Below are 13,979 nucleotides of genomic sequence, written 5' to 3'. Positions count from 1 at the left end.
GACCGTCTGAGACCCAGCCCAGACAGACCACCAGATTCATGAACTAGGAGCACAGCAGATGACAGCTGTCCTGGGCTCCTGCTTTAAGAGACAGTGTGGTTACCCTTCCTTTTATTTTTTCTTCCCTTTACTCTTTTACTGCTGTATTGTCTATGAATCCATGTCTTGGAAAATCCTTGTTTTGTAAAAAAGGGAGAAATGGAATATGTATACTAAACATGATTTTGCATGTATGTGGCTGAAATCTCTGCAGGTACACATATAAACTAAGCACAGTGGTTGTTTGGGGGGCGGGGACGGGATGTAGGAGACGGGGTGGGAGATTTTTCTTTTTTTATATATCCTTTTTTAGGTTGTTATTAAATTTTCAACCATGGAAATATATTCCAGCCTCTTTCCAATGTCCATTCCTGCAGTGCAGGGATCAGGCAGTTCCACGCCCTCCCAGACTCCCTTGAGGCTGGGGATTGATCATAAGGTTCTGCCAATTGGATATGCTTTCATGAGATGGAAAATGGAGGTGGGTGAACACCATCTTCCGGCTGTAGCTGTGGGCAAGCAAAGTCAAGGGTGTTGAGAGGGGATGTTAGTGCAGCTGGTAAAGGTGGACACTCTGTTCCAGGGCCCAGTCCCCAGATTCCTGCTATGAGGCAGTTATAGTGGGAACAATTACCTCCTGATCTTGCTTGCTGATACCCGGATCACAGCTACAGTGGAGTTTTTTTGTTTTGTTTTGACCTCAATAGCTCCAGGAGCAGCCTCCTGACTCCCTGAATTCCTGCTTAAGGCAGAGGTTGTAGCTCCCCTGGCAGGTGGGTATTAGATGTTGCTGGAGGATTCTGGAAGTCATTCCTGGATTATCCACTGAAGTTCACTCTCCTCATCCTTCCAAAAGATTCTACGAGCATCCAATTTCTCACTATTCCATCCTGCTTAAAATACCTACCGTGGTTTCTATTTCCTATAACAGAATTGAAATGAAACACAAAATTACACATTAAAAATTAAATAAAAAATAAAAGTCATCACTAAATAAAAATCCTCAAAAAACGTTTCCTGAGGTGTGTGCCACCAACAGGGCTTGGTTTACATATTAAAAAAAATTCTTACTATCTTGGTAAATCATCAACTATTTAATGGGTACCTACTGGCTTAACAGATGTGGTAATTTAACACTTCAATTAGAGATAAATGTGAGTATGTATGTGAGAAGTTGTGTGTGTGTGTGTGTGTGTGTGTGTGTGTGTATAAAGAGATAAGACACAACTGGTGTTTCCAATAAAATCCTAGGAGGAGACAAATTGAAATATTTCTTCATCTCTGTTTTTATTTAACTCAAAATAGCTAACAATGAAACATTTAAAAAATATCTCCCAACACTTGAGCATTCAGTTATTTTCGGTTCATGACACTTGATTATTTAGTCCTTGCGTGTTTCCAGCATGAAGTCACATAGCTATCATAAATGTATCTCTAAAAGTCTGCAGCAGGCTTGAAACATATATATATATATATATGTGTGTGTGTGTGTGTGTGTGTATATATGTTATATATATAACATATATATATGTATATATGTGTGTATACACACACACACACACACACACACACACACACACACATATATATATCCTAACCAAAAACCATGATTCAGTTATTGGTCTTGAATCCAAATATTTTTCTCCCACAAAGCAGCTTAGTAAAATTAATAACCATAAATAGGCTAGCTAGGAGTTTTCCATGAAATGCCTGAATAGAGCACATACATTGTTTGCATATATGTTTTTATCCTCGTACTCCTCAAAATACGAACTTGTGTGAGATGTAGAGTGGCGTTAGATGATACACACATTTAACTTACATAAATTCCATAGAGGAGGTAACAAGGAAACGATAAGGAAAATAACAATTAATCCGGCGGCAATTCTACTTATGTAATGAACGAGTAAACCTCGATGAGTGCTGAAGAACCGTGAGGAAATCAAAATGAGGCTTGTCACTCTGGTGTCTCCTCAGGCAAGTCAGTTCACATCTGTCTCTCGGAAAGCAAGCATCTTGCAGGGCTAAGTACGATTCTAGTGTGGAAAGGTATGTGGTTTTATACAACAGTGTCTTAAACAAACACCAACTCCCATTGGTCTTCAACAGAAGAAACGGTCATTTCTTCCAACATTGGCAGAAAACCTGGATGTGTTGGATGTACAGGGTTCATTGATGGTGCCTTTCTGAAGGGCAGTCGAGGATGATCTCGATGTTCCATTTTATTTTAGGTACTGACCCCAGAAGCGAATTCCTAGGTAAGATGCAACCCTACTGCAATATAAATAGAAATGACATGGTTTTTTAAAAATGCCCTAACATTGACAGCGAAATATAATTTCCAGTTTAGTTCCATTCTCACATTTAGCACAGCATGTTTCTGTGATACTCTCCCGGTGCGGGCACTTCAGAATACACGTATCGCTGACGGAGAAAATCTCATGATGAAAAGATTAGTCTGTCACGAAATCTGAACAACAACGACAAAAAGTTACCGAAGTAGATGAATCTCTGTATGTTTCAGGATAAGATGTTCAATTAGCAAGTGGTGCAACGAAAGCAGAGAGCACCTTCGTTTTGTTATGCTCGGTGCTCACAGGGACATTCTACAACCTTCTCACCAGGTTCGAAATTGGCAGCTACCTTCTCCTTCTCAAATGCTCGGCCCTAACCTCAGCACCGCCCGGGGTTCAGTTTCTATTTTTAAAAGCACCATTCTAATGGAAATGTCCCTGCCCTGAATTAAGCTGGGACTGTGAATTTTACCACTAGCTAGAGCTGTTATGTCATAGAGTTTAGGTTAATTTGGTAGGTATCGATTTCCGTGAGACCTGCTTCAGCTCCTTCCAGCCATGTAGGATTTCTACCTGGGCTGCAGATGAGGGTAAAATATCCCATGGAGAACTCCTTCAATAACCACATTTGGAAAATCTGAAAAACAAAAGGAACACAGCTTTTCTTAAGCACATCAGTGAAATACGAAATACAATTGCGTTTGGTAGAATTTAAAGAGGTGAGGCCCACGGTAACTTAGGGATCCGCATCACCTTGTTTAGGATGCGTTATCTGTCATGGTGCCTTGGCCTAAAGCCACTTTAGTGCAGGGCCAGGCGCTGCAGGAATGCACGGCCAGATTTGTAGCTTATTGATTTAAGGGATGTTCTAATGGTTAATGCTGCTAGGCCCCAGCTCTTTATCTGAATGTTTTCTCACAAGGAAGATGGATTACACTGGCAATTCAATTTCTAACAAAATCTCAATATACTTGAAGGAATTCCAAGATTTCTACAGGGAATACTCGGCTGCAGTTTTTCCATTGTGGTTTACAGGAGCGTTTAGTCCAAGTTGTCTCGAGGATGATCGTGCTGTTACGTGAGCTTCCAAGGAGCAGTAACATTGGGGGGCCGTTTTCGTAGCTTAAAAGGGCACATTTCCGACAAAAACCATCTTGTCAAACTTGAAAAACCAGCCACGTTTTTAGAGGAGATACAAAGGAAACCCAGAGGTGTATGGATGTGGAGCCACGAGCCAGTGATCGGAGCAGGGAGAATACGAATGGTAAGCTGCACAGGGGGACCTATCCATCACACGGCTCAGAGGTTCAATTTCTAAACTTCAAGCTGCACATGATTATACCCAGGATCTATGCTAAGCCACCCACTTTAAATAATACAGTTATTATGTGAGGAAATTAGCTGGTCCAATACTTTAAGACAAAAACTTTACGACAAGCACTGTTCACGTAGTAATCCAACCTCTAGAGAGTTCCTACTCTGTAAAAGCACTCGCAAGGCAGGGCAGAGATGTTCTCGGAGGAGTGGACTAGGCAGAGGAGCTAGCCATGTGGCACGTCTGTGGCAGGAGGGACCCTGGAAGGATCAAAGACTGAAATGGGGGCCAGGGTGGAAAAGGGAATGAGGGATGCCTGGGTGGCTCAGTCGGTTAAGCAGGTTAAGCGTCTGACTCCTGATTTCTGCTCAGGTCATGATCTCATGGTCTGTGGGTTCGAGCCTCACATTGTGCTGCTCATTGCTGTCAACACAGAGCCTGCTTCGGATCCTCTGTCCCCCTCCCTCCCTCACGCCGTCTCTCTCTTTCCCTCTCTCTCTCAAAAATAAATAATCCTTAAAAAAGAAACAAAAAAGAAGAAAAGGGAATGAGGGAGAGGCCTGGGGGCAGGAAGGCCAACTCAAGCACAGGAACTGTGGCTTCATCTGAAAAGCAACAGGAAGCTCCTGAAGGAATTTAAGCAGAGGGAGAAGGAAATGAATTGTGTTTTGCAAAGATGACCCTGGCTGCCATTCAGAGTAGACAGGAACACGGTCAAAGAGGTGACGAGTTCCACATGACAAGCGAGGGACTTCATAATAGTACCTACCTGATAGGCTGTTGTAGAAACTGGTGGGAGAAACAAAGCACTTGAACCCGACCTGGGCACACGGTGAAGTACCAGCTACCATCAGTACCAAGCGCTGTCTAATTATCGGGGATCTAAGTAAATAGCAGTCCCTGCCCATGCCACAGAACTTTTACGCTAGTCAGGGAGGCAAGCAAATGAATACACAGACAAAATAGGTTTTAAGAATATCTCCAAGGGGTGCCTGGGTGGCTCAGTCGGTTAAGCATTCGGCTCTTGATCTTGGCTCAGGTCATGATCTCATGGTTTGTGAGATCTAGCCCTGCGTCTGGCTCTGTGCTGACAGAGAACAGCCTGCTTGGGATTCTCGCTCTCTCTTTCTGTTCCTCCCCTGCTTGTGCTCTCTTTCTCTCAAAATAAATAAACTAAGTTAAAAAAAATGTCTCCAGTACATGAGCATTCATTCAATCACCTTTAGGCGATGACACTTGATGTCTTATTGTTTGCTCTTATCCAACATGAAGTTAACATAATTTTCCATAAAACATATCTTTCATAATCTGCAACAGAACTTAAGCCTATATATGTTGATCTCAATCAGAAACCATGATTTTGCTAAGTGCATTTTAGTTCTAAAAGTTTTTCTCCCTCACAGAGGTATACTGAAACCAAGAGCCATAAATGGAAATATTGATCAATTTTCTTAAAAATTTTTTTAAAAATTCTTTATTTTTGAGAGAGACAGAGAAACAGAATAGAAGTGGGGAAGAAACAGAGAGAGGAAGACCCAGAATCTGAAGCAGGCTCCAGGTTCTGAGCTGTCAGCACAGAGCCTGATGCAGGGCTCGAACTCATGGACCGTGAGATCATGACCTGAGCCAAAGTAAGATGCTTAACAGACTGAGCCACGTAGGCGCCCCATAATGATCAATTTTTAATTAGATGCCCAAACAGCATATATGAACATGCATTGTTAGCATATAGGCATTTATCCTTTACCACCCAAAATATAAAAGTCTATTTGAAGGTTAGTGATTTACATCATCAGCATATTTAGTATGGATTTAATAAGCTCGGCAAAAAGGACAATACCATGAATTACTCAGAGAAATTCTGCACCACCTGGACAGGTCCAGCAGTGGCTTAAAGGCAAAGGGGGGAAAATGAAACAGGGCACGGGGCTTGAGGGCAACAGGATGGGAAGGTGAGGAAAGACCTCTGTGAGTAGGTGCCGTGTGAACGAGGGTGCAGCAGCCAGCTGTCCTCACAGGTGCCAGGGTGCACACCTTGTCTGGGTGAAGGGCATTCCCAGCAGAGGGAACAGCACAGGTCAAGGTGCTGTATTTACTGTCCAGCGAGTGCTGAGCATTTGCTAGATGCTGGAGATTAGCAGGTAAACACGACAGAGAAAAAGAAGGGAACAAAGTATGCGATCACTACTATAAAGGAAGCAAACGGGCAGGACGCTAATCAAAGCAAATGGAATACTGGGGTTTTTTTTATTCAAAAAATTTTAGTATTTATTTTGAGAGAGAGAGAGAGAGAGAGAGAGAGAGAGAGCGCATGAGCATGAGCAGGGGAAGGGCAGAGAGAGAGGGAGACACAGATCTGAAGCAGGCTCCAGGCTCCGAGCTGTCAGCACAGAGCCCGATGCAAGGCTCGAACTCACAAACCGTGAGATCATGAGTTGAGCCAAAGTCGGACGCTTAACTGACTGAGTCACCCAGGGGCCCCTAATGTGTATTTTTTAAACACAGAAGCAAATGCTAGAGAAAGGTGATTAAGTATTCCTCACTGAAAAGGATTTTATAGGAAAAATACTATGAGACTATACTCTTATATAGCAAAGGAAGCTCCCTCTGATCAGGGTGTTAAGAATGGACCCTCGCCAGAGCCGGGCTGTGTCCTGCCAGCCTTCTTTGAACTGACAGCTAAGTCAGGGATCTCAGTGCATGGACTGCGGCTACACAACGGTCCTTTCTCTCTTGCTGGTGATAAGGTTTTATTGTCAGAATGTAGGAATGGTTTCAACAGATAATTTATCTACTGCTGTTTAGCTGCCATGCTATTTAGTTACTCTCAGAAACAAAGGCTGAAAATTCACTCTGTGCACAGAGCACACAAGAAGAAATCAGGCACCAGGGGTCTGCCCATCAACTATGGAGACTGGGCAAGTCAGGGACCTCCTTGAGCCCCGATTCTCTCATTAACCAGTGATGATACCTGCCCTGCCTAGTTCATAAGGCTGTTAAAAAAATGCAATGAGATAATGTCTGAGAATGTACTCACAAAGAGCTGGACAAGGGAACATTTTGAGAGGGACTCTGAATAATTTAAATTTCTTGGCACAAAGAAAGGACCCAACTAAAATATTGATTATATTTATGCTTAAATTAATTCATTATATTTAAGTATATATCTTCTAAAAATATACATTCCATCACCTAAGATGCCATAACTGAAATGGAAGTAGAAATACACATGTGATATATGCAGACAGCTTTTGGGAAAAAGCATTTAAATACAAAAAAACCAGAGCCTTGGAATCAAACCTCAGCATCTGGATAAAAACATGCAGAGACCCAAATAACATCATCAAAAAAAAAAAAAAAAAAAAAAATGAAAAGACGGTAAATACCTTTCCTCCTTATTACTCTAATTCAAAATCGCCTGGTAAAGTAGAAAGAAAAATTACATTTCTTGCCGAAAGCCCTGCCCCAATTAAAATTCTGAATGTCTCTTACACCAAGAGCACTGTTTTATTGGCAGATTATTAAGCCCTGGACCAATGTCACTCTGTTAGACCTGTATTAAAAACGTGGTTTATGTGGTGCAGGGTCAGATCAGTAAAGAGCTGTTAGCAGATGACAGGTTTGATTACCGCTGGCTGCAGGCAAGACGTATGGATCCCTGAGGAATAGTAGCACCGGCTGGTGGGACAGTTTGCTGGAAAGGTCAAGAACAGGCATGTCAGCATCAGGGGACGACGGTAAACAGAAAACACTACAAACTAGCTTTGAGGGGATCAAACTGCTGTGTGGGGACATCTCAAGGTTTATGTATCTAACCGTGTGGGTGAAGGATAGCAAGCCGAGTTACAGGGAATAAACAAGCCGGGCGCTCACCTTCTAAACATTTCTTTGTGGAATCTGAAGCAGATCTACAATCTATACGATAAATCACTGCTGAAAAGCGTCGCTGTCGTCTTTTTTAATCTCATAGCACAATTATTGATAAAAGAGTATTCTTATTACTTGCACAAAACAATGCAGGGCTCCTATGGCTTCTCTCCTGGATATAACTGTTTACTTCTCTAACTTTCTATCAAATATTTATAATCTGAAAATCAATTTGCTAACAAACGTTTTCAAGAAGATCATGACTTGATACCCTTACACCATGGTTAACTAAACATTTCACAAAACCACAGTCCTATTCCTGGTTTTATGTAAGTCTTGACTGGCCAGTATTAGTTCTTACCTTGATTCTTCAGATTCTGTCTCATCAAACGATCTAAAAAATTTTTTAAAAGAGGAGAAAAAAGACCATATAAATTGGGTGACTGTTTACACCAACCAAAGAAAAAAAAACCAGCCAGCAATCCTAGAGCTCCGAAATGGGAAACATTTTGAAAAGAAAGGGGTTTTCCCAGAGTCACAGCATGACTGACGCCTCCTTCTAAGGAATCTTATGAGCTAAGGAATCTTATGAGCACGATATTCTCGAATGTCAATTTTCCCGACGATCACTTAAAAACCTGATGGTTTTACTTTCAGACTTGTATAAGGGAGAAACGATTTCACTCTGTCATTTCCCACATTTCTTCTTAAAAACATCCCTCTATAAACCCCCACCTCATAGCAAGTACACGCAAGTCAGAACAGGGCACACTGACAACGCCTGCTATTTGGTGAGCAGTGTGTGTGTAATTCTCGCTCTGGGGTGAGTGGAAGGTGGCCCTGAGCAAACACTGCCAGTGAGGGGTCTAGTGTCTGCAGCGTCTCGCCCCGCGGACGGCTGGGGTTTAACACGACTTTGGGTGTGGTCAGCTGGAATCTTGTAGTTCGAATGAATACAACCCTTTCCTCCGCTTGGGCTCCCAGAGACTTTGTGATGATGTGTTTCTCCGTAATGGATTTAATTGGTCAGGGGTGTTGCTAACTGCTTTCGGCAACAAGCTTCACGCACGTCAGGGGCCCGGAGCTGGGTGAGGAGCTTGTCTCAGAGTTAATTCTGCAGAAGAACACCTTCCCAAGTGCTGAGGGTATCCAATGTTTGGTTCCTTGGAAGACAAAGACGGGGGTCTGCAGCCCCTCAGGAAAAGGTTCTGCGAGAGAGGCAGCAGGGCAGCAGAGAGAGTTCACACAGGAAGGCCTGGGCTCTACCAACTACAAGGTGAGAGATTGTGGGAAAGATGCTTAATTCTGTGCCTTGGTTTACTCCACTCTACAATAAGGCAGTTGGGTAAAATCATCTTAAGGTCCTTCTCAGCTTTATGATTATGTGACTGTATGTGTATGGGGATATAGACCTAGCTGAAGTATCCACAAATAAATATATGAGTCTCTCAACAGGCTATCTAGATTCATAACTCCTGTCTTGTAACATCACTCCATGAAGCAGCAGAACTTAAAAAGTCAATTCCTTAAGTCTAAAGCTGAGTTACTAAGCCTTGGTCATTTGGCCACAATATAGTGATGAGGGCTGATGAGGAATTCCTTTGACTACAGGCAGGGGGCGTGTGAGTGCTGTCCCAGCAGAGAGAAGGGGTGTGGCCAGGCTGGCCCTTTCCAGTACCAGTGGGGTTATTGGTTAGGCCAACAAGTGACTGCAGAGTAGTTTCAAATACATGTCCAATGGGTGAACAACAATCCTTACCCACAACTCTCTGCCTTTGGTAGAGAGGGCAAGTGTCGCACATTTAGGAAATCAAGGAACAGCTTGGGGAGCTCTTCATTTTCTAAAATGACAGCCTGCAAAAGTAGAAAACAGAACGGAGAAAGTAAAATTTGCTAGGCGATCTATCCAACGAACTACTTCCAAACATCATGAGCACCCATCTAAGTTCTTAGCAGTATCATTCTTCACACTCTGTATGGGGAGTGGTCCCCATCTTACCCACTAAGAATTCAGGAGCCATGCATGCTCTTCAGTGCCAGCAAATAGTCCATTTCATCTATTCTCTCACCCAGTCGGCATTTACCGAACATCTACTGCATGTTAGGTGCTGACAAGGGCGCAAGTCAGTGGGCGACCAGGCAGATGTAGTTCTTGCCTTCATGGAGGTTCCAATCAGAGTATTTTAAAAACCTGGGTACGTCAATAATATTGCTAAGATATGTACATCAAATTTTCCTTACTGAGTGATAAGGTGGTCTGGGCTGTGTGTGTGTCTACAAGAGATCGCTATTGTTTAGGAAATATTACACATGGCTTTGCTAACTGGAAGATTGAGACAAGATCCCTCAGCTCTCACCTCTTTGGGCATTAGGATTAAGTGACATTAATTGCTCTGTGGACAGCTCCACTTAAAGGGTAACAACTTTACCACTAAGTGTAAATCAGCATATATACTAAAAAAAAAAAAAAAAATCTATACCGTTCTTCCATTTAGGGAACGCTGCTAAAGACGTGGCGTAATGGCAGAACCATGTCAGTTCTCGGCTATCTGAATTATGCAAGTGCAAGGAGAAATCTAATGGAGAACTAGAGAGTGCATTTTCATGGGTACCTATTTTTTACAAAGAGAACCATGGTGTGTGAACCGATTGCACATCTGCCCCTCCCTCCCGCACCTTTGTTTTTGTTTTTGTTTTCAAAGACCATGGAGAAAGCATCAAAGACTGTACAATAATCTCTGAAAGTAACAGAACTCTCTTCAAGGGTTCATATTTTATCACGGTTCTCCTCCCCACACCCCAATAAGCATGTGTGGTTTACAGGACAGTGAGAAGTGATGGTCAAGTATCACTCACACGGCTGATCAGGTACAGCTGTGCAGCGTGATGCATAAGGCTCCAATGACAAAAAGGGCAAATGATGTATATTTAAAATACCTAGCTCAACATAATCTGTTGCTTTTAGTCATACTTTACGCACCGAGTGGTTGTATTTCTAGCACAGTTTGCAGATAGTTGCCCAGTTCAGGACATAGAAATGGAATGAACAATATAGGCTGACCCCTGCACTATGCTAGTGGCTCAACCTTCCTGCTGTTCAGTTGCTGGAGAAGACTCATCTGGAAAGCCAGCTCTGTTTTGGTCTCTTCCTATTCCTTACATAGCCGGCTATACCCACTGAGGCTTAAGGACAGTAAGCAAAGAAGCAGGAAAACAAAGCAATACACAAAATAGAAAAAAAAAAATCCCTTTTCCAGGGGCATGCTTTCATTACTATTTCCACTGACCTTCACCTAAATTTTTATCTACTCGAGGAAATTTTGGGAGTGCCTCTAAGGTCATTATTTCAGTGCCTGGAACTCAAAGGCTGTAAAAATCATCATATATATGAAGCTCCCAGGAATGTTTGCCGTCAAGTTGCAGTGATTATTTCCTCGTTTCTAGATATCTGTTTAACAGGATGATACAATACCTATCTGAATAATAAAGCTTAATGTTGTAACAAATACAGAGCTGGTAACCCAGGCAATAGTTTTAATTATGTGTACAAGTGGTAGCTTTCAGATTAAAAAAAAATGGGGGGGGGGTAACACTCTTATCTCCACCCCCACCTTTTAAAATAAATTAAATCAATAACAAGTGTGGGACACTTTTAATGACCTGAACTACTTAATTTCCAGGATCTTTAGACATGCCATCCATCACCGCAGTATGGAGGAAGACATCTCTTGAGTGTTCAGGGGGTTAGTTTGGTTTTATTAATGCAAGATTTAGGGAATTTTAACAAGGTGAATTGTTTATTTGCCTTGACAGATTGGCTTACAATGCACTGGGTACATCTACAGCATGATCATTAATGACAAAAGACAGGCAAAAAGCTGTTTACACTGCAACACCAGGACAGGAATTAATCCTGCTCAGCCTCCCCAAACAGAGTAACTACAAAGAGATGATCACATTTTTTTTTAGGTAAGCTATATTTGCAAAAAAAGGAACATCGAAAACTCCAGAAATTTGTGAGCATTTTTGTTAACTGTTCACTGAAAATTCTCAAATAATATTTTTCATAAAAGTCACCAATATGGATTTCAGGGTTTACAGTTATAAAGAAAGTAGCATTGGGGGAAGAGGGTGGATCAGTTAAGCATTCAGTTACATGGTGGCAATACCTCCTAAACTCTGCTAAGGCTTGTAAGAAAATGATTAATACTTAAATCCAAACAGAGGTAGAGTGTAAAATGGTAGAGTTTACCTAATGTAATATAATAAGTACAAGTGAAATGACTGTCATTAATTAGCGCGAAGATGCACAAGAGACATTACATGAGTTTCAACTAGATTGTTCAGTTCATAAACACACGATCTCACTCTCTGAGAACCCCAGCAGTGATGTGGGGCCTCATGACTGTTCATTTACAACTTTTTCTATGAGAAGCTTTCACTGAAGATCACTCCTTAAAACTGCACCCTGGAGCATTCCACCTTCTTGGGACCTCTGTCAGGTCTAAATACCCAATTTTATTCAATAGGTAAATAAATACATATAAACCTATAATAAATAAAAAATATTCTATATAAATATAAATAAATATAAAATCACTATATAGAAGTTACATTTTAGATATCAAATTAAATTTCCCCATTGCTATAGCTTGCTTCGTATGATTTTTTATTAATTTTCAATGTTTAGTCATTTCCATTTCTTAGAGAGGCAGGATGGTGTGGTAGGATGTATGGAGCTTTAGGACAAGAACTGGGTTCCAACACCCCTTATTTTTCTACCTTATCAGCTTTATAAAATCCTGTGGCTACCTCAGAGGATTAGTGTGAGGATAAGATGATGTGATGTCCCCAAGAGTCTTTGGCACACCATGAGTCTTCGACAAAGGTTCATTGTTTCCTCAGAATGTCTTGTTATATCAATTCCCAACAACCTCTTTTATTGGTTTTAGAAGTTTGGATCACTGTCCATCTAGTGAGCCGGGGCTTCTTAACCCTCCATGATTCATGGATCCCTTTCAAAATTGGATCAAACCTGAGAATCTCGTTTGCTGAAAAACATGCATACATACATAACTGTGCTGACAGTGGCAGGGAGGGTCACAGGCCCCTGACAGTCCAGCCAAGGACACCCGCTTTCAGTTCCCGAATGACAGTAACGCTGCTGGGCACACTCTTCATTTGGCTGGGAGCCTGCAGCACTCACTGTTGGGCCCGTGCTGTAGGCCAGCTCCCCAAAGGACACGCTGGCCCTCTTGTTCTAGTTTTCTGCCTCTTTGTCAATTGCAACCCCCACTGGGCTGTGTGCAGCCTTGCTATTAGAATTCATTAGTGCTTTCGGCTCTGGGCTGTGGTTGAAAATATTTATCTGGCAGTGGGGCTAACTTTCGGAAGGATTCTTTCTGGTGGTTCAAAATCTACAAGTGCATTGAATTTAGAAAGGAGTTCAGGGGCGCCTGGGTGGCTCAGTCGGTTAAGCGTCTGACTTCAGCTCAGGTCATGATCTCACAGTTCGTGGGTTCGAGCCCCGCGTCGGGCTCTGTGCTGACACCTCAGAGCCTGGAGCCTGCTTCGGATTCTGTGTCTCCCTCTCTCTCTGCTTCTCCCCCTGCTCATGCTCTGTCTGTCTCTGTCTCTCAAAAATAAATAAACGTTAAAAATTAAAAAAAAAAAATTAGAAACGAGTTCATACTCATGGCTTCTGTGTCTTTCATACGAAATTCTAGAATTTAGCAATCTGTAGTATTGGGGGTTCACAAGGTTAGCAAAACGTGGAGGAAAATATTGTTTAAACGCCATCACTGCTGGGTTAGGGTACAACCGAGGAGACATGAGTCCCCTACATGTGTTACGAGAGGAGCATTTTGAACTGGAGTGCAGTGATGGCCCCAGACCCAGTGCTACTTAATCGATTAACTGATCACTGTGATGGTAGAGGTCTGACACTGGATCCGAGTTTGGACAGATGGCTGGACAACTCATTTATGCAGCAGGACAACACAATTCAAAAATGAATATGGCAAGTTAGAGAAGAACTTGGAAATAAATCCCATTAAATTCCATTTTACAGGTGTAAGTAATGAGTCAAATACCCCAAGGGGCAGAATTCACACCACAGATGTAAGACAAAAAGTAGGTGCTTGTATACAAGTGCTGTTGTCTCGAGTGGTAGGTCAGCAAAAAGAGTTGCTTCCAGAACTTTTATAAAACGAGCTAAGCAACCAATCCTCTTGCTCCCCTTAATGCAATATTATCTAGCACCCCAAAATGAGAAATAAGAATAAATTTAGAAAGGCCTAGAGGTGAGCAATGAACATGAAGAAAAGGCTCAAAATCATTTCCAAAAGAGGTCACCCAATAGCAGGTACCAAGCACAGAATGATGTGTCGCTGGGCCAAGGAGCGTGGTCCTTTGATGAACTGTTTTTGTTTTTTTAAAGGAAGGTGGAGATGTTCAAAGCTGCT

General features: G+C 42.1%; 1 protein-coding gene across 2 annotated transcripts in view; it reads right to left on the bottom strand.

Annotated features, from left to right (window-relative positions):
- Positions 1-1,591: 1,591 nt before the first annotated feature.
- The window catches only part of SNX24 (sorting nexin 24), a 157,862-nt gene continuing 145,474 nt past the window's right edge, over positions 1,592-13,979 (bottom strand). Inside the window, exons 4-8 of one of the 2 annotated variants that reach the window (XR_006201223.1) lie at positions 9,275-9,369; positions 7,877-7,909; positions 7,278-7,342; positions 2,402-2,970; positions 1,592-2,313 (exon numbers count right to left, since the gene is read on the bottom strand). Coding sequence is in view for 1 of the 2 variants with exons in the window: in XM_042933913.1 (XP_042789847.1) it covers positions 2,903-2,970; positions 7,278-7,342; positions 7,877-7,909; positions 9,275-9,369 (261 nt within the window). In the remaining variant the exon portion in view is untranslated. Of the gene's footprint in view, positions 2,971-7,277; positions 7,343-7,876; positions 7,910-9,274; positions 9,370-13,979 lie in introns of both variants that reach the window. The other variant, XM_042933913.1, reaches the window with a different exon arrangement.

This window comes from Panthera leo, chromosome A1 (assembly GCF_018350215.1).
Source record: "Panthera leo isolate Ple1 chromosome A1, P.leo_Ple1_pat1.1, whole genome shotgun sequence".
NCBI classification, from domain to species: Eukaryota; Metazoa; Chordata; class Mammalia; order Carnivora; family Felidae; genus Panthera; species Panthera leo.
Note: the sequence above shows the minus strand (reverse complement) of the source record. Positions and strands in the feature narration are given on the sequence as shown.